Source organism: Triticum aestivum, chromosome 6D, assembly GCF_018294505.1.
Source record: "Triticum aestivum cultivar Chinese Spring chromosome 6D, IWGSC CS RefSeq v2.1, whole genome shotgun sequence".
NCBI lineage: Eukaryota > Viridiplantae > Streptophyta > Magnoliopsida > Poales > Poaceae > Triticum > Triticum aestivum.
This window is the reverse complement of record NC_057811.1, coordinates 474,830,869-474,852,003: the sequence shown is the minus strand read 5'-3', so window position 1 is coordinate 474,852,003 and position 21,135 is coordinate 474,830,869. Positions and strand designations below refer to the sequence as shown.

The 21,135-nt window shown below is 42.7% G+C and overlaps 1 protein-coding gene across 1 annotated transcript; it reads right to left on the bottom strand.

Moving 5' to 3' along the window:
* Positions 1 to 17,896: 17,896 nt before the first annotated feature.
* LOC123146063 (NAC domain-containing protein 76) lies at positions 17,897 to 20,917 on the bottom strand. Its single transcript, XM_044565641.1, has 3 exons — positions 19,882 to 20,917; positions 18,781 to 19,067; positions 17,897 to 18,686 (listed from the first exon to the last, which is right to left on the bottom strand). The coding sequence occupies exons 1-3, from the start codon at positions 20,057 to 20,059 to the stop codon at positions 18,240 to 18,242; spliced, it is 912 nt and encodes a 303-aa protein (XP_044421576.1). The 5' UTR covers positions 20,060 to 20,917; the 3' UTR covers positions 17,897 to 18,239.
* Between the last annotated feature and the right edge of the window lie 218 nt (positions 20,918 to 21,135).

Here is a 21,135-nt window from a genome sequence, read left to right as displayed (position 1 = left end):
ATTTTTTTTGATTTATTCATCTTCAGTAATGTCAGTACAATGAACATCAGAAATAATAAAAATTTCACCCTGTAGATAACCTAGTGACACACGGTGATAGTAACTACAGTTACGCACGCTTCTAGATCATGATAAACACGCACTGGATGGGCCGGTGGTCAAGTTTAAGAACGAAAGGCCTATCCGATCGGTAATGAAACGTCTGCACCGCATGCATGCACCTGGCTTAACGTGTAGCCTGACAAGCCTAACGCATGGAACAAAAGGATTTTTTTTCCTTGCAGCAAAAGGCAAGTCAGGGCCAGAAGGGATGAGAAAAAAAGCGCATTTTAAGTTTGTATTCCTGCGTAAGTGAGATATGTACCAAGGGCATGGACGTGTCGCTTGATATATAGCTGGATGATGCGTCTCTGAACGAGAAAGAAAAATGGACACCGATAGAGTATGTGAAGCATGCATGCACCTACAGCTCCGCTCCCGCGGTAAACTGGTACTACTACGTGGCAGCATCAGTGCCCTTTGTTCTCTGGTTTGTTTTACATTTGACCATGCACGCGCGCATGCAAGATAGCGCATGCATACACGTGTCGCGAGCAGCGTGGCCAGGATGCATGCTTCACGGACGGAAAGGAAAGGGACACGGTAAAATATACCGATGATACCGCGAGCATGCATGCACCTGAAGCTCTGCTCTAGTCGTTACGTGGCTGACTGGCTGTACCGACGCTCTTTTTTGTTGTTGTTTAGTACTAGTAACATCTAAAGTCTTGTGGGCATCTCTAATAACAAATCTTACCTACCTTTTTATATTCATTCATATGAAAGCCATTCATACATAATTTTATATATACGGAGCACAATAGACTTTGCATGTCTGATTCAGGTACTGCACGTCCGTCTGCATCTGGTCATGACATCAGTTTGTTAATTTATTTTGGGAAGGAAGGGAAGGAAAGCTTAGCACAAATAAGCACAGCTTAAGACAGACAAGGCAGATTAAGCAACAACGTGGGGATTGAATCGATGACACGTGCACTCGCGCATTAATTAGCCGTGCCAAATCCGAAGATTCTGCCACGTTAGTATATGCAGGCGTCAGCGGACAAATATGCTACGGGGATTAATGTCATGGACGCAGCTTACATACTATATATACTAGACTATCCAGGGTGTACGTAAGTCCAGGGGCCGGATAAGTTGCTTCTGGACAACACTTTTGGTACATTTTGGAAGTTGTATATTGCTGGAGTATATCCAGAGAAAAATACATTGTTTAATTAGCCCTCTATCATGACCTGTATACATAGCCATATATAGATATGATGCCAGTGCCCGAGTGCCGTCTCATTCTTCCTGTTTTCTTGAAGTACTGATATACATCACTGCAAGCACCAGCTGTATGTACTACATAGTCGACCTGTAGTACGTACTCTGATATTCTTTGAGAAGTTATGCACTAGCGAAAATACAAATAGAAACGAATGATACAGGCAGGGTCCACTGATATTCCTGCATAGTCAATGATCAGCATGACATCCTTCGATTGTTTATTCCCAATGATATATACGTCTACACGCTAGCCGTTCATTGGACTGGATATATCACAAATGGTACTACTACGTGTCTCCAGTTAACAACTGTACATGCATATCCATGCGACTATATACACAACTGTAGTATACTGTGCATGCACATATACATTCGCATGCACATCACGAGGCTGCAAACTGGAACATTGTAAACACGTACAGTACGTAGTACGCTCTGCGATCGTATCATATGTCCCATATCCCAAATCGATCAATCATTTCGCAATCATGTACCGTAGTATACAGATGGAGTCAAGATCAGGACCAGTGCTTGATGATGTGCCGTAAGATTCCGTAAGGGATGGGTCGCCGTCCGATCCCTTGGGAGAAAAGCTAAGACAAGTGAAGAAAAGGGACGTCTCGTCAAGTTGTGATCCACATACATACACACATGCGTCGATCGATCGTGTGTATGCTGGTGGTCCCGTGATGATACGATGGAAGGAGAAGAAGGAAGCGAAGGAAGCAATTATATATAGCTGGCTAGGTTGGGTGATTGATCGCAAAGGCAAAGCCATGGTCCTGCTCCTGCTCCTGCCTACCTTTCCACGACCACAAAGCTACCACAAAAGGCTCCATCTGCTGTTCCAATCATCCACAAGAGTGAGCTTTTGACCGCCGCCAAAGCTCTCACAAGCGATATTAGAAGGGCAGTAAGAAACCTTTGAGACAATTCACTGGTTTTCTATGTCTAAGTAATTCACTAGCTAGGTGCCTTTGGTAAGGAATTGCATTCCTTTTGTAGTGTCGATGAAGGGATTATTTCATACGTACTAAACGGATAAAGACATGTGTGATGGTTGATAGGACGGTGTTATCTTATTCAATTTATGTAGTCTACAGAAAAGACAAATTACATGTTATACAATAGATTCACTCTTTGCGTCATCTCACAATCTTGTTTGCATGCTCCAAAATTATGATGCAAATAAAGTTAAACTTTAAACCGTGTGAGTAAGAGAAGACATATCGTAATGAGGAAGAATGTCTTATATTCGTACCAAGGCTCGATTTGCGGTTGCTGTCTTGCGCGTGTTGCACTCATTATAATTTAATGTGAAAATTAGTCACAAAAGTTGGTCAAGCAAACAGTAAAATCTTCAAAGGTGGCGGGTCAAACGGGGTGATGATAATCCACTTCAATGGCAAACGCAGCCTAAGAGATCATGCTCTTTTTTTTGCTTCTCTTCCAACTCGGCAAAATCATGCGCGTCATTGCTAAAATAAAGCTATGGTACTTGGCCTAATGATTTCGAGTTCTATCCACACTATTATGTCATGTTACAGTAACCTAAAATATGCATGCACGAATCCAACTTAATTTATGTCATCTAAAGCATATCATTACTAAAAGTGTATGTTAGCAAAATTTACTAGTCCACGGTTCCAAAATACTTGAAATTATAAGTTTGTCCCGACTCAAACTTTTTAAAGTTTGACCAAGATTATATAAAAATATACCAACATCTGCAACACCGAAGTGGCTTCATTAGATTCCTCATAACCTAGATTTTTCATACTTAACACAGAATTCACAAAACTCTACTGATCAACTTAATGAAGTTTAGCTTGACACAAACATATATAATTTTGTAAATATTAGCAATATTTTTTATAAACTTGGTCAACTTAACGATGTTTGGCTTGAGACAAACATAGAACTTCACGTATTTTGGAACCGAGGGATTAATTGACATAGTTGACATTATTGTATTCTTGGTATGTCGAGGAGTGAATTGCAAATAAGAGAAGTATACCAAAAAAATTAGTACTTAACAAAACTCTACTGATGGGGTTTCATGGGGGCGTGGAGGTCTATAATGAGCAACTTTGACTAATAATCTTTGTATGAATATGTGAGTAATTATAAGAAATAAAATAGTTTTTTTGAGACATATCTAATGTTATAAATCTTAGAGCTCTGGATTGCGGGAACTAGGAAACACATGATTGATATCTCAAATATTATGGATTTGCAGAGTACCACGGAACACATGAGTTTGGCAACTGCTCCACTTGGATACAACACATGAAATAAACATAGTAAAATTGTTTTGAGACAAATCTAATGTTATAAATCTTAGAGCTCATCTAGATTGCAGGAACTAGGAAATACATGATTGATATCTCACATACAGATTCCTAGAGTAGCTCAAAGCACATGACTTGATACTACACATGAATTTGAGAGAGAGAGAGAGAGAGAGAGAGAGAGAGAGAGAGAGAGAGAGAGAGAGAGAGAGAGAGAGAGAGAGAGAGAGAGAGAGAGAGAGAGAGCAATTGTAAGTCGGCTCATTTATTAGAAAGGCTAGAAAAGCCATGGTCCTGCCCTACCTATCTTTTGACGACTACAAAGCTACCACAAAAGAACTGCATATGTTAAATCTTCCACAAGTGAACATATACACGCGGCTGAAACTCAATCATCTTCTTCTATGGAAATTTTAGAGAAGCAATCATTAATCTTTCAGATGTTCACTAGCTAGATTTTATTGTCCATTGGTAAGGAGTAGCATTCCTTGTGTGGCATCGAAGAAGGTATATTATTGTTGGTATATCCTTGTCATAGGAGCTATGATGAAGTTTAAGCCTTTTAGGTAGCTCAAACATGTGTCGATTATTACCTAAAGACATATTGAACTTTGCACAAGAGAGTGTTGGGGAACGTAGTAATTTCAAAAAAAATTCCTACGCACACACAGGATCATGGTGATGCATAGCAACGAGAGGGGAGAGTGTTGTCCACGTACCTTCGTAGACCGAAAGCGGAAGCGTTAGCACAACGCGGTTGATGTAGTCGTACGTCTTCACGATCCGACCGATCAAGTACCGAACGCACGACACCTCCGAGTTCAGCACACGTTCAGCTCGATGACGTCCCTCGAACTCCGATCCAGCCGAGCTTTGAGGGAGAGTTCCGTCAGCACGACGGCATGGTGACGACGATGATGTTCTACCGACGCAGGGCTTCGCCTAAGCACCGCTACGATATTATCGAGGTGGATTATGGTGGAGGGGGGCACCGCACACGGCTAAGAGATCAAGAGATCAATTGCCGTGTCTCCAAGGGGTGCCCCCCTCCCCGTATATAAAGGAGTGGAGGAGGGGGAGGGCCGGCCCTCTCTATGGCGCGCCCTAGGAGGAGTCCTACTCCCACCGGGAGTAGGATTCCCCCCTTCCAAGTAGTAGGAGTAGGAGTCAAGGAAAGGGGAGAGAGAAGAGAAGGAAGGAGGGGGCGCAGCCCCTCCCCCTAGTCCAATTCGGACTAGGCCTTGGGGGGGGGCGCAGCCTCTCCTCTCTCTTTCCCCTAAAGCCCAATAAGGCCCATATACTCCCCGGCGAATTCCCGTAACTCTCCGGTACTCCGAAAAATACCCGAATCACTCGGAACCTTTCCGATGTCCGAATATAGTCGTCCAATATATCGATCTTTACGTCTCGACCATTTCGAGACTCCTCGTCATGTCCCCAATCTCATCCGGGACTCCGAACTACCTTCGGTACATCAAATCACATAAACTCATAATATAACCGTCATCGAACTTTAAGCGTGCGGACCCTACGGGTTCGAGAACTATGTAGACATGACCGAGACACGTCTCCGGTCAATAACCAATAGCGGAACCTGGATGCTCATATTGGCTCCCACATATTCTACGAAGATCTTTATCGGTCAGACCGCATAACAACATACGTTGTTCCCTTTGTCATCGGTATGTTACTTGCCCGAGATTCGATCGTCGGTATCTCAATACCTAGTTCAATCTCGTTATCGGCAAGTCTCTTTACTCGTTCCGTAATACATCATCCCGCAACTAACTCATTAGTTGCAATGCTTGCAAGGCTTATAGTGATGTGCATTACCGAGTGGGCCCAGAGATACCTCTCCGACAATCGGAGTGACAAATCCTAATCTCGAAATACGCCAACCCAACAAGTACCTTCGGAGACACCTGTAGAGCACCTTTATAATCACCCAGTTACGTTGTGACGTTTGGTAGCACACAAAGTGTTCCTCTGGTAAACGGGAGTTGCATAATCTCATAGTCATAGGAACATGTATAAGTCATGAAGAAAGCAATAGCAGAATACTAAACGATCGTGTGCTAAGCTAACGGAATGGGTCAAGTCAATCACATCATTCTCCTAATGATGTGATCCCGTTAATCAAATGACAACTCATGTCTATGGCTAGGAAACATAACCATCTTTGATCAACGAGCTAGTCAAGTAGAGGCATACTAGTGACACTATGTTTGTCTATGTATTCACACATGTATTATGTTTCCGGTTAATACAATTCTAGCATGAATAATAAACATTTATCATGATATAAGGAAATAAATAATAACTTTATTATTGCCTCTAGGGCATATTTCCTTCAGTCTCCCACTTGCACTAGAGTCAATAATCTAGATCACATCGCCATGTGATTTAACATCAATAGTTCACATCACCATGTGATTAACACCCATAGTTCACATCGTCATGTGACCAACACCCAAAGGGTTTACTAGAGTCAATAATCTAGTTCACATCGCTATGTGATTAACACCCAAAGAGTACTAAGGTGTGATCATGTTTTGCTTGTGAGATAATTTAGTCAACGGGTCTGTCACATTCAGATCCGTAAGTATTTTGCAAATTTCTATGTCTACAATGCTCTGCACGGAGCTACTCTAGCTAATTGCTCCCACTTTCAATATGTATCCAGATTGAGACTTAGAGTCATCTGGATCAGTGTCAAAATTTGCATCGACGTAACCCTTTACGACGAACCCTTTTTGTCACCTCCATAATCGAGAAACATATCCTTATTCCACTAAGGATAATTTTGACCGCTGTCCAGTGATCTACTCCTAGATCACTATTGTACTCCCTTGCCAAAATCAGTGTAGGGTATACAATAGATCTGGTACACAGCATGGCATACTTTATAGAACCTATGGCCAAGGCATAGGGAATGACTTTCATTCTCTTTCTATCTTCTGCCGTGGTCTGGCTTTGAGTCTTACTCAATTTCACACCTTGTAACACAGGCAAGAACTCTTTCTTTGACTGTTCCATTTTGAACTACTTCAAAATCTTGTCAAGGTATGTACTCATTGAAAAAACTTATCAAGCGTCTTGATCTATCTCTATAGATCTTGATGCTCAATATGTAAGCAGCTTCACCGAGGTCTTTCTTTGAAAAACTCCTTTCAAACACTCCTTTATGCTTTGCAGAATAATTCTACATTATTTCCGATCAACAATATGTCATTCACATATACTTATCAGAAATGCTGTAGTGCTCCCACTCACTTTCTTGTAAATACAGGCTTCACCGCAAGTCTGTATAAAACTATATGCTTTGATCAACTTATCAAAGCGTATATTCCAACTCCGAGATGCTTACACCAGTCCATAGATGGATCGCTGGAGCTTGCATATTTTGTTAGCACCTTTAGGATTGACAAAACCTTCTGGTTGCATCATATACAACTCTTCTTTAATAAATCCATTTAAGGATTGCAGTTTTGTTATCCATTTGCCAGATTTCATAAAATGCGGCAATTGCTAACATGATTCGGACAGACTTAAGCATAGATACGAGTGAGAAACTCTCATCGTAGTCAACATCTTGAACTTGTCGAAAATCTTTTGCGACAATTCTAGCTTTGTAGATAGTAACACTACTATCAGCGTCCGTCTTCCTCTTGAAGATCCATTTATTTTCTATGGCTTGCCGATCATCGGGCAAGTCAACCAAAGTCCATACTTTGTTCTCATATATGGATCCCATCTCAGATTTCATGGCCTCAAACCATTTCGCGGAATCTGGGCTCATCATCGCTTCCTCATAGTTCGTAGGTTCGTCATGGTCAAGTAACATGACCTCCAGAACAGGATTACCGTACCACTCTGGTGCGGATCTCACTCTGGTTTACCTACGAGGTTCGGTAGTAACTTGATCTGAAGTTACATGATCATCATCATTAGCTTCCTCACTAATTGGTGTAGTAGTCACAGGAACAGATTTCTGTGATGAACTACTTTCCAATAAGGGAGTAGGTACAGTTACCTCATCAAGTTCTACTTTCCTCCCACTCACTTCTTTCGAGAGAAACTCCTTCTCTAGAAAGGATCCATTATAAGCAACGAATATCTTGCCTTCAGATCTGTGATAGAAGGTGTACCCAACTATCTCCTTTGGGTATCCTATGAAGACACATTTCTCCGATTTGGGTTTGAGCTTATCAGGATGAAATTTTTTCACATAAGCATCACAACCCCAAATTTTAAGAAACGACAACTTTTGGTTTCTTGCCAAACCAAAGTTCATAAGGTGATGTCTCAACGGATTTAGATGGTGCCCTATTTAACGTGAATGAAGGAGTCTCTAATGCATAACCCCAAAACGATAGTGGTAAATCGGTATGAGACATCATAGATTGCACCATATCTAATAAAGTACGGTTACGATGTTCGGACACACCATTACGCTGTGGTGTTCCAGGTGGCGTGAGTTGCGAAACTATTCCGCATTGTTTCAAATGAAGACCAAACTCGTAACTCAAATATTCTCCTCCACGATCAGATCGTAGAAACTTTATTTTCTTGTTACGATGATTTTTCACTTCACTCTGAAATTATATGAACTTTTCAAATGTTTCAGACTTATGTTTCATCAAGTAGATATACCCATATCTGCTCAAATCATCTGTGAAGGTCAGAAAATAATGATACCCGCCGCGAGCCTCAACAATCATCAGATCGCATACATCAGTATGTATTATTTCCAATAAGTCAGTTGCTCGCTCCATTGTTCCGGAGAACGGAGTCTTTAGTCATCTTGCCCATAAGGCATGGTTCGCAAGCATTCAAAGTGATTCCAAAATCCCATCAGCATGGAGTTTCTTCATGCGCTTTACACCAATATGACCTAAACGGCAGTGCCACAAATGAGTTGCACTATCATTATTAACTTTGCATCTTTTGGCTTCAATATTATGAATATGTGTATTACTACGATCGAGATCCAACAAACCATTTTCATTGGGTGTATGACCATAGAAGGTTTTATTCATGTAAATAGAACAACAATTATTCTCTAACTTAAATGAATAACCGTATTGCAATAAACATGATCAAATCATATTCATGCTCAACGCAAACACCAAATAACACTTATTTAGGTTCAACACTAATCCCGAAAGTGTAGGGAGCGTGCGATGATGATCATATCAATCTTGGAACCACTTCCAACACACAACGTCACTTCACCCTTAACTAGTCTCTGTTCATTCTGCAACTCCCGTTTCGAGTTACTACTCTTTAGCAACTGAACCAGTATCAAATACCGAGGGGTTGCTACGAACACTAGTAAAATACACATCAATAATCTGTATATCAAATATACCTTTGTTCACTTTGCCATCCTTCTTATCCGCCAAATACTTGGGGCAGTTCCGCTTCCAGTGACCAGTCCCTTTGCAGTAGAAGCACTTAGTCTCAGGCTTAGGTCCAGACTTGGGCTTCTTCACTTGAGCAGCAACTTTGCTTGCCGTTCTTCTTGAAGTTCCCCTTCTTCCCTTTGCCCTTTTCCTTGAAACTAGTGGTCTTGTCAACCATCAACACTTGATGCTCTTTCTTGATTTCTACCTTCGTCGATTTCAGCATCGCGAAGAGCTCGGGAATTACTTTCGTCATCCCTTGCATACTATAGTTCATCACGAAGTTCTACTAACTTGGTGATGGTGACTAGAGAATTCTGTCAATCACTATTTTATCTGGAAGATTAACTCCCACTTGATTCAAGCGATTGTAGTACCCAGACAATCTGAGCACATGCTCACTGCTTGAGCTATTCTCCTCCATCTTTTAGCTATAGAACTTGTTGGAGACTTCATATCTCTCAACTCGGGTATTTGCTTGAAATATTAACTTCAACTCCTGGAACATCTCATATGGTCCATGACGTTCAAAACGTCTTTGAAGTCCCGATTCTAAGCCGTTAAGCATGGTGCACTAAACTATCAAGTAGTCATCATATTGAGCTTAGCCAAACGTTCATAGCGTCTGCATCTGCTCCTGCAATAGGTCCGTCACCTAGCGGTGCATCGAGGACATAATACTTCTGTGCAGCAATGAGGATAATCCTCAGATCACGGACCAAGTCCGCATCATTGCTACTAACATCTTTCAACATAGTTTTCTCTAGGAACATATCAAAAATAAAACAGGGGAGCTAAACACGAGCTATTGATCTACAACATAGATATGCTAATACTACCAGGACTAAGTTCATGATAAATTAAAGTTCAATTAATCATATTACTTAAAGAACTCCCACTTAGATAGACATCCCTCTAATCCTCTAAGTGATCACGTGATCCATTTCAACTAAACCATGTCCGATCATCACGTGAGATGGAGTAGTTTCAATGGTGAACATCACTATGTTGATCATATCTACTATATGATTCACGCTCGACCTTTCGGTCTCAGTGTTCCGAGGCCATATCTGTTATATGCTAGGCTCGTCAAGTTTAACCTGAGTATTCCGCGTGTGCAACTGTTTTGCACCCGTTGTATTTGAACGTAGAGCCTATCACACCCGATCATCACGTGGTGTCTCAGCACGAAGAACTTTCGCAACGGTGCATACTCAGGGAGAACACTTATACCTTGAAATTTAGTGAGAGATCATCTTATAAAGCTACCGCCGAACTAAGCAAAATAAGATGTATAAAAGATAAACATCACATGCAATCATAATATGTGACATGATATGGCCATCATCATCTTGTGCCTTTGATCTCCATCTCCAAAGCATCGTCATGATCTCCATCGTCACCGGCATGACACCATGATCTCCATCATCTTGATCTATATCAATGTGTCGTCACATGGTCGTCTCGCCAACTATTGCTCTTGTAACTATTGCTATCGCATAGCGATAAAGTAAAGCAATTATTTGGCGCTTGCATCTTATGCAATAAAGAGACAACCATAAGGCTTTTGCCAGTTGCCGATAACTTCAACAAAACATGATCATCTCATACAACAACTTATATCTCATCACGTCTTGACCATATCACATCACAACATGCCCTGCAAAAACAAGTTAGACGTCCTCTACTTTGTTGTTGCAAGTTTTACGTGGCTGCTACGAGCTGAGCAAGAACCGTTCTTACCTACGCATCAAAACCACAACGATAGTTTGTCAAGTTGGTGCTGTTTTAACCTTCGCAAGGACCGGGCGTAGCCACACTCGGTTCAACTAAAGTTGGAGAAACTGACACCCGCTAGTCACCTGTGTGCATAGCACGGCGGTAAAACCAGTCTCGCGTAAGCGTACGCGTAATGTCGGTCCGGGCAGCTTCATCCAACAATACCGCTGAACCAAAGTATGACATGCTGATAAGCAGTATGACTTATATCGCCCACAACTCACTTGTGTTCTACTCGTGCATATAACATCTACGGATAAAACCAGGCTCGGATGCCACTGTTGGGGAACGTAGTAATTTCAAAAAATTCCTACGCACACACAGGATCATGGTGATGCATAGCAACGAGAGGGGAGAGTGTTGTCCACGTACCCTCGTAGACCGAAAGCGGAAGCGTTAGCACAACGCGGTTGATGTAGTCGTACGTCTTCACGATCCGACCGATCAAGTACCGAACGCACGGCACCTCCGAGTTCAGCACACGTTCAGCTCGATGACGTCCCTCGAACTCCGATCCAGCCGAGCTTTGAGGGAGAGTTCCGTCAGCACGACGGCGTGGTGACGATGATGATGTTCTACCGACGCAGGGCTTCACCTAAGCACCGCTACGATATTATCGAGGTGGATTATGGTGGAGGGGGGCACCGCACACGGCTAAGAGATCAAGAGATCAATTGTTGTGTCTCCAAGGGGTGCCCCCCTCCCCGTATATAAAGGAGTGGAGGAGGGGGAGGGCCGGCCCTCTCTATGGCGCGCCCTAGGAGGAGTCCTACTCCCACCGGGAGTAGGATTCCCCCCTTCCAAGTAGTAGGAGTAGGAGTCAAGGAAAGGGGAGAGAGAAGAGAAGGAAGGAGGGGGCGCAGCCGGCTCCTCCCCTAGTCCAATTCGGACTAGGCCTTGGGGGGGCACGCAGCCTCTCCTCTCTCTTTCCCCTAAAGCCCAATAAGGCCCATATACTCCCCGGCGAATTCCCGTAACTCTCCGGTACTCCGAAAAATACCCGAATCACTCGAAACCTTTCCGATGTCCGAATATAGTCGTCCAATATATCGATCTTTACGTCTCGACCATTTCGAGACTCCTCGTCATGTCCCCAATCTCATCCGGGACTCCGAACTACCTTTGGTACATCAAATCACATAAACTCATAATATAACCGTCATCGAACTTTAAGCGTGCGGACCCTACGGGTTCGAGAACTATGTAGACATGACCGAGACACGTCTCCGGTCAATAACCAATAGCGGAACCTGGATGCTCATATTGGCTCCCACATATTCTACGAAGATCTTTATCGGTCAGACCGCATAACAACATACGTTGTTCCCTTTGTCATCGGTATGTTACTTTCCCGAGATTCGATTGTCGGTATCTCAATATCTAGTTCAATCTCGTTATCGGCAAGTCTCTTTACTTGTTCCGTAATACATCATCCCGCAACTAACTCATTAGTTGCAATGCTTGCAAGGCTTATAGTGATGTGCATTACCGAGTGGGCACAGAGATACCTCTCCGACAATCGGAGTGACAAATCCTAATCTCGAAATACGCCAACCCAACAAGTACCTTCGGAGACACCTGTAGAGCACCTTTATAATCACCCGGTTACGTTGTGACGTTTGGTAGCACACAAAATGTTCCTCTGGTAAACGGGAGTTGCATAATGTCATAGTGATAGGAACAGGTATAAGTCATGAAGAAAGCAATAGCAGAATACTAAACGATCGTGTGCTAAGCTAACGGAATGGGTCAAGTCAATCACATCATTCTCCTAATGATGTGATCCCGTTAATCAAATGACAACTCATGTCTATGGCTAGGAAACACAACCATCTTTGATCAACGAGCTAGTCAAGTAGAGGCATACTAGTGACACTATGTTTGTCTATGTATTCACACATGTATTATGTTTCCGGTTAATACAATTCTAGCATGAATAATAAACATTTATCATGATATAAGGAAATAAATACTAACTTTATTATTGCCTCTAGGGCATATTTCTTTCAGAGAGAGGGAGTTGTTTAGACTCCAATCCAGTAAAAAAAGAGAAATAGATGAATATCGGGGGCATCGTCCATTGGAGAAGAAAATAAAACGAAGATATAAATTATTTCCTTGCAGCCCAAATCTTATTGGTGCTATCAAAGATAATGGAATTTCAATGTATGTGAGTTTCTAGTAGTATGGGAGACTCTAGTGCTAAAACTTGTTGTATTCAAACATATGATAATAGCGGAAGACGATTTGGGTGGCTTTGCCTGTTGCTTTTTTTTACCCTGATTTAGCTTGGTTCCATGTTAATGTATGTTGTCTATGTGTTGATGTTCTATGACACAACTAAGAGTGGTACTGGGAACCTATCTCACGTTTCTTATGTTTGGCTTGAGGCTCGTGCAAGTTGTAACATATATTCTTATCCAATTAGTACAAAATATAAGTTGATGGATATTTTTTTCTATCGTGATGAGTAACGATCATTGAATCACTACACAAGTGGTGCTTAAATTATACTTTGTTCCACTAAAGTTTTTTGTATTACCATATAGGTGTGCAAATTTCCAACACATACATACTAATGGGCAATGATTTTGGGTCCTAGAGTATTGCAATAAAAAAAGCTTGAATGCTTGAATAAAATTAAGTTTCTGCAGTTTGAACAACAAAACTTCGCTACCTAAAAGCCCACTTTAGTGCAATTCAATAATTTAGGTAGAGAAAATTTTGTGTATTTATAGTATGCCGAAGAGATATTTAAGAGAAAAGTCAAGTATACCAGCAAAATAACTTTTTCACACTTAGACTAAGTTTACTGGGAGGTGTGTGTCCTAATGGGGTATCAAGGGAACTTAAAACCGATACTCCGTAAACACAAAACCCTAGCATAGTTGAACTTATTGTGCAGTTAGGATGTCAAATAGAGAAATTTATTACAAATTAAGTATGTATGCCCACAAACTGGTCTTTTCACATTTAAAAATCTCCACTAAGTGGAGGTCATTGTCGTGTGAATAAAATTGAAAAAATCTAGAATCCCTCTATTTCGAAATAAATGACATTTAGATTTTGCACAGTCTCAAATGAGATTTTTTTTAAATAATCCGATTAGATATGTGAGTAATATTGCAGGAAATATATTTTTTCCGGTAAAAAGAAGGTTATAAATTTTAGAACCTATTTGGATAGCAGAAAATAGGAAATGTAAGAATAGGTCCATAATTTCTTCATTGGCCAAATGTGGAAGCTAAATAAGGAAGAGAGACCACCATTCATTGGTTATTAAAGGCATCCCAAAAGCGTTCTAGTCAAAATAGGGCATGTGAGTAATATTGCAGGAAATAGTTTTTTTCCGATAAAACAAAAGTCATAAATTTTAGAACCTATTTGGATAGAAGAAAATAGGAAATGTAAGAATAGGCCCGTAATTTCTTCGTTGGCCAAATGTGGAAGCTAAATAAGGAAGAGAGCTTGCTATTATTAGTTAATGAAAGCATCCCAAAAGCATCTGGGTTAAATCAGGTCCCTTTTTCATTTGCGTTTAGAAAGTGTGCCTTGAAGAAAAACCACATATTTTGCCATATTGTATTACTTACACCAAAAAAAGTACTCCCTTTGTAAACTAATATAATAGTGTTTAGATCACTACTTTAGTGTTCTAAATGCTCTTATATTAGTTTACAGAGGGAGTACTAGACTTTTTTTTGCACATAAATAAACTGTCGGAAAACAAACACATCGTTGAATTTTCACAAATTATGGATTGCTATGAGAGAGAGAGAGAGATTTGAGTTCATGTTGAAATTTCTATGAGAAGTTTTAAGATGAAACCTCTTACCTCTTACCTTGGGAGGTAAGAGGGCAATTTAATCCTAGCCATTGACATATTTAGTGTTCTGGCTTTCAATTATATTGTGTATGTTCATTTGAAATAAAATATGGCATGCATTCGAAATAAAATTTGCTAACTAAAAGCCCACTTTCGTGCCACTCACTAAGATTTTAAGCCAACAAAAAAGTACAATGTAAAATGTATGCCAAAATGCATCTTCAAGTACATTTTTTCTTTAATCTTAGGATATCCCGAGGTTTTAGATTAAAAATCATCTGATATATCATCATGCCACATAAATATTCAAATATTATACCATGTGTTTCTAATGTTAAAAATATACTTTCTCTATAGTATGATTAATATATAATCAACATATTTAGGTATTAAAGGAATCGCGTATGGTATATTCATACATGTTTCTTACAAATGTCACATCATTTGTGTAAAAAATATGATCTAGTAGAATATAGTGTCAACGTCAATAAATAAATAAATTAGTACACGTGGTGCATATTGTGTTGTGACCAAACCATTGGAAAGTAAAGATAACATTAATTGAATTTTATATCTTTCCTTATTGGCCTTTATGTTTTAATGACGCTATAATTTATCTCCTTATTTGTGGCAGTGCAAAGTCCATACTAGCCCCACATAATCATTCACAATATCTTACTCCCACTATTTATGTATACAAGGCCACTTTATATTTTTGTGTCTAACTTTGATCATTAATTTTCCTAATAAATAGTGAGTTATCTGCCACAAAAAAGTATGACGCTGGATGCACATTCAAAAAACTTTCTGATGATATATTTTGATGACATATAATCCATATTTTGATAACAATATTTATAAGTCAAAGTTTGACATAAAAAACAAAGCGACCTTGTATACATAAACAGAGAGAGTACTTCACAAGAGATATCAGCAATATTAGCCATCGGGTGAACAACACATTGAAAAAAAGTATGAACAAATCCAAAAAATCTAAAATTTTGTGACATGAAACATGATCAAATGTTTGTGGCGGTTGCAAAATTCCATGAACAAGTAATATTCGAGGAGCCCTCGACAGGAAAAAAAAAACAGTGCTCAAACAGTGCAAAGACCTTGAGCTGTGATCTTTTGTTTTTGAGAGCTCAATTTTCACTTTTTCTGCGCGAAGAGAGCCACGAACGTTCGACTGGCTGGAATCAATTGCCCACAGCGATGGCTTCAGAGGAGTGTCCACTTCCAGCTAGTGCACGCGCATTCAAGCACCAGCATCCCCGGTCAATGATCAGCTTTTCCCTTTCTCCTTCAAAGTTACCGGAAGAATCCGCCGGTCGGTGATCCAACACAGGCCTTTGGTGGCCGCTAGTGGCAAGCACCACCGTCCAAAGACGTATGCCCGGCGTCGGCATGGCCGGCGCAGAGAGGCCGGGGAACAGGACACGATCGGCCGGACAGAGACGAGAAAGGGATCAAAGGGAGGGCCGGGCTGTGCGGTGTGTGCCCCCCTTATCCAGTGATTACTACATCCGTGGTGGGTCTGCGCGCAGGTTCAGCGGCGGCACGGCACAGACTGGAGGAGGCAGGAGCCAGCAGGAGGCCACATGCGTAAGCATGCAGCAGCACCAGTGGCTCATTGTTGGTAGCTAAGCTATCAGCCACTACGCATGTACACCTACTGGGTCGTTAACCAGGATACTAACCTACTGGATGTACTGTGTCCACATAGTAGTCTCGCACGCCAAGTTAAAATTCTCGGCCTGTTTCACGTGGAAAACTATGCCGCATTCACGTAAGAGTAGCGTACGTGCACACTCTAGTTACAGCTCGCAAACGCGCAGTGAGCGGTGATGAATAGGATCGGTAGAATGTAGTGGACGTTGAAAATTCCACGCATGATGCATGCATGCATTAAGGACAGTACTGTGAGGGGATGTTGACCTAGTCGTTCGTGGATGTAGGGAAGTCATGCTTGATAATGCTGACCTAGTCTCGTTCATGCATGTAGGGAAGTCATGCTTCATGAGCTGATGTGGAAAGAGTGGTGTTAATGTTATTTGTTCGTACGACAACGTTATTAATAAATGAGCACACTTTTTCTGCGATACAGTAAATGAATTAATACCAATCTTTATTGCACAACAGTGCTCTCTCTGATCGCAAATCATTTCAAGATTTGATCGCGTCAAATTTCAACCCTAAAGTTGCACGTAATTTCTAAAAGACCGGGATCTACTTTTTAGCCCCAAGTTTTCGTTTATGACACTTTTTACCCTATTTACCGGTAATTTCTTCAAAATAGGCCATTTATGCAAGTTTGTTCCATTCTTTCTCCCTTTAAAGAACTTTGCATTCTTCTATAACATGGGTCCCACTGTCATTTTGACGTGCCGCTGACTTGCCTCCAGATCGAAGGCACATCCCGCGAGGCGCTGTTGATGTGGCGTAGGGGGTGCCTGCACCTGAGTTGCAGTCGGACAAGCTCCCATGAATCGATTTGCACCTCCTCCCAGTCCTCGTTTCATTGCGTGGGAGTTAGGGTAGTGGAGGCGGGCCATAGGGTAGGCTAAGGTCACACCATCGAGGTGATCATGGATGATAACCGAAGGAAGATTAGACACGCTAGGAAGACAATTTCTTAATTCCCTTCTTTCTAGGTTGTCAACAATCTCCCCTACCAAGCATCAGAAAAATCCTGGCGCTAACCCCTCTATAATACCAGCTGCCGCGGCTTCGACTCCAAGACTCCACCACCACCGTCGTTTGCGCTACCAAATCGCAAACTCGCATTCAGGGAGAGAATGAACTTGCTCGGGTGTGGTTTAGCCCGACTTGGGGTTGTTGTTTTGGATGTATTAGCTTGCTTGATGCCTCATCCACCGCATCGGGACGCGCCCCACATGAGTGCGCCATCGATAGCCATGCCGTACTAACAGTAGGCCTCGCCTAACATAGTGGGGGCAAAACCTTAGAGATATAAAACATTGAACAAACCTGCTTAAATTAATGGGGTATTTTGGAGAAACTCTACTAAATGGGTAAGAAATGTCACAAATTGTAACTTGAAACTTAGAGGAGTAACCAGTGGGATTCACCCTTTCTTCTAAAATGTGAAATTGTTAAATGAAGAGTAATATCGTAATGCTCACAGCGCGGACTCTGATTTAAGACTGCCTAAGCCTATTGAGCGTTAGACACTCAGAAAATATAATGGATAGCCCGGCCTACATCAAATAAGTCTCAACTCGTTCACAAAATACAGGCTGATATAATTTGAACATGTATAGATAATTATTAGTCATTACAGGTATACGAAGAACAACATCAAATGCCCCAATTTGACACCATTCTCCAACAACAGAAATGATCCATACAGTACATATGTACATATGACACAACAGCCTCACTCTCTTACATATCCTAATCAATCGAGATCAATTATATAACCATTGCAATAGTATGTATGTATTATGCTTCTACCCTACACTACATGCACAAATAACGAAATCTGCACAAGATCACAAACGAATAATGATGGCCAATACACACTACTGTGTATGGCCGAGCAATAGCAGCATGCAACACCCACAGATCCATATCATATATTCACATCTACATCAAGCTGTTGTAGTTGTAGTGCTCCTCCTGCACCTGGAGCCCTAGGTCCATCAGCTCCCCGCCACACTGATCCCCGGCGCCGTCTCTCAAACCCGCCGCTGCGCCACCGCCCTGAAGTTGCTGGTTGAAGTCGAGGATGCTGTCGTAGCTCAGCAGCTGTGGCATGTCCACGAAGGGGTCCACGTCAGTGAGCGAGACGCCGGCGGCGCCGTGGGTATGGTGATGATCACAGGACGTGAGCTGGTAAGGGTGACCGCCTGCGCCGAGGGAGGGGAACAGCGCCGCCGGAGGCGAGTGGTGGTACTGATCCGGATCGTGGCAGGATCCACTCACGGCAGCAGCGCTGCGAGCCATGCCGCTGCCGATCTCCTGCTCGCCGTCCATAGTGTACTCCGTGTCGGCTTTCTTCTTGTGGAAAACTCTGCACAACACCCAGTCCTCCTGCAGAGACACAATCCAGATGAAAACACACATATTAGCATCTCAAATCAAATTTTTTTTTACTCAAACAAGATCAGATGCCAATTAAACCCACCTTGGGTGGGGAGTGAGGGTTCTCGATGCGAAACTCGTGCATGACCCAGCAGGTCTTGCTGCCGTTAGGGGCACGGCCGCGGTAGAAGACGAGAGTCTTGCGCATGCCGACGATGGCGGTGCGGCCCGAGCGGGATGATGACGACCTCGGGCTGCGGATGACACGGTCCTTGCCGGTGGCCTTCCAGTAGCCTGACCTGGTGGCGCGGTTCGTGCGCAGCCCCGTCGCGTACTTGCGGTCGCGGAAGCTGAAGAAGTACCACTCGTTCGTGCTCAGCTTCGCCACGTCTGCATACCACCATGGCCAGCCAGACGCACAATTAGCAGGAGAAACTTCAGTGGATGTTGATTAGGATTTTTTTCCCAAGTATATACGCAAAACGTATGTGCATAATTAGATCACATCATGTCGTAAAACTACACATAGAAAGAGAAGTTGAGGGGCAAAACAAAGTATGCACTTGTCCTTTTAAGTTGAAAAATTTAGTTGTACGAGCTACGAAGTTTCAGAACATTAGTTGGGGAATATTAAGTTTCTTGGTTGAAAAAATTAAGCCACCACCGGGTGGATTTTGTTTACTGATATGAAAAGCCCCATGCATGCAAAGCCAATTAGTTAAGTAATCCAAAGAATTTTACATAAAGTATACTGCACACTTGACATATTAATTATAGGAAGCTCATGCTTGTAGTGGTAGCCCACTCAAAATCGTAAGAGGAAACTTGTGCTAAAAGCAACACAACACTTGCAGGAATTTCATATATATGCATGTATACACATACAACCAGTATGACATGTTGATGAGTAGTAATAGTACTAATTTAGTGCACTACTTACCAAAAGCGAGGACAAACCCCAATTGGAGCCAATAAAACGCGGTAGCGTGCTTAGTTAATCATTCCATGGAATGAAGTTAAATTAATTAAGAGACATGTAGCTTGCTGGAGAGGGACTAACAACGTACTGGATCGAGATCGATCGACGAGTAGGCTAGGTAGTAATTACTAATAAGATTACTTGAGAGGGACTAGAGATGGATCGAGTACTAAGTAGTAACTATAGATAACTAACTGGAGTAACTAATAGTAGTAAGAAACAGACCTGGCAGCTCCCATGGCTCGTGGACGTGCAGATCGACCTCCACCATGGTCCCGGCGGCTCCTCCGGAGAGGCGCCGGTTGGCCACCTTGCCGTGCAGGTAGTGGCACACCAGCTCCTCATCGCTCGGGTAGAAGCGGAACCCCGGCGGCAGCGTCATCTCGATGTCCCTCAGCCCCATGGAATTGCTTATTATCTCTATCTGTGCACTATCTTCTCTCTGAAACCTCCCCCTGCTCAGCTCAGCTGGACTCTCTCTACAATTTGTATTGTGAATTTGCGATGTGTACTATGGGTATGGATGAGAGATCTTGACGATGGATGTCGTTGCCTACAGGCACCAATTGAGCTAGCTCTAGCTAGCTACACGGAGGAGAAAGAGATTGACAAGATCTCAATCGAGAGAGCTGAGAGAGAAGAAGCTAGCTAGGTATGTGGGTAGCAGGAATTAGGCAGGGCATATATCTATGTTGCTGTAGCTTGAGCCTTGTGTGATGCTAGAGAGTATGTATGAATGAGGTTGGGAGCTTGGTGGGCAGGAAGGAAGTATATATAGCTTGGCGCTGCCGCTGCCGGAGCCCCCGGACCGGAGGGAATAATTGTATGTAGCTAGGAGGAAGAAGTGTATGGGAGCAAGCAACAAGGCCGGGGTGATGATACGATAGTACTACTACAAAGCCTTGTCTACCCTGTAGCTCGATCGGTCCGGCCGGCGGTCTCCATCACCCTCCCCTCCCAGCGTGTGCGCGTCGGCCGGTGGCGCGGCCGGACGGATCCAGAGCTAGCCAACAATGGAGTAAGTACTCTACGTATTAACTCCCAGGCGCGCAGGAGCCGGGGAAATTAAACGGAGGCGGAAGAGGCGGAGGAGGGGGAGGACGAGGGCACGCGTGCACCGGCCCGCCGGTGTCGCGATCGATCGGGCTCGACGATGCTTGCGCAGCACGAACTCCGAGTGATGTGGTGGTCGCTTTAGCTAGGCAGAGAGGGAGAAGAGGGAGGGGAGGGAGGAGGTGATCCAGGCTCGCAAGGAAGCCCCGGTTTGCTCGTCCGGAGCCCCACAGTGATGTACGCAGCAACATATATGCCACTGTCGACGCGGCCGCATTTAGCATCAGCCAGGGCTAATTATTAGTCCCTTATCACACACTCCACATATAGTTAGCGCTGTTCATCATTCCATCATCACCATCATCTCTCTCTCTCTCTCTCTCTCTCTCTCTCTCTCTCTCTCTCTCTCTCTCTAATTTTCTCTCT

Coding starts and splice junctions, on each gene's coding strand:
- LOC123146063 (XM_044565641.1), bottom strand. CDS start 20,059: ATGGGGCTGAGGGACATCGAGATGACGCTGCCGCCGGGGTTCCGCTTC. Junction 19,068..19,881: donor CGAGCCATGGGAGCTGCCAG/GTCTGTTTCTTA, acceptor GGTGGTATGCAG/ACGTGGCGAAGCTGAGCACG. Junction 18,687..18,780: donor ACCCTCACTCCCCACCCAAG/GTGGGTTTAATT, acceptor GTGTCTCTGCAG/GAGGACTGGGTGTTGTGCAG.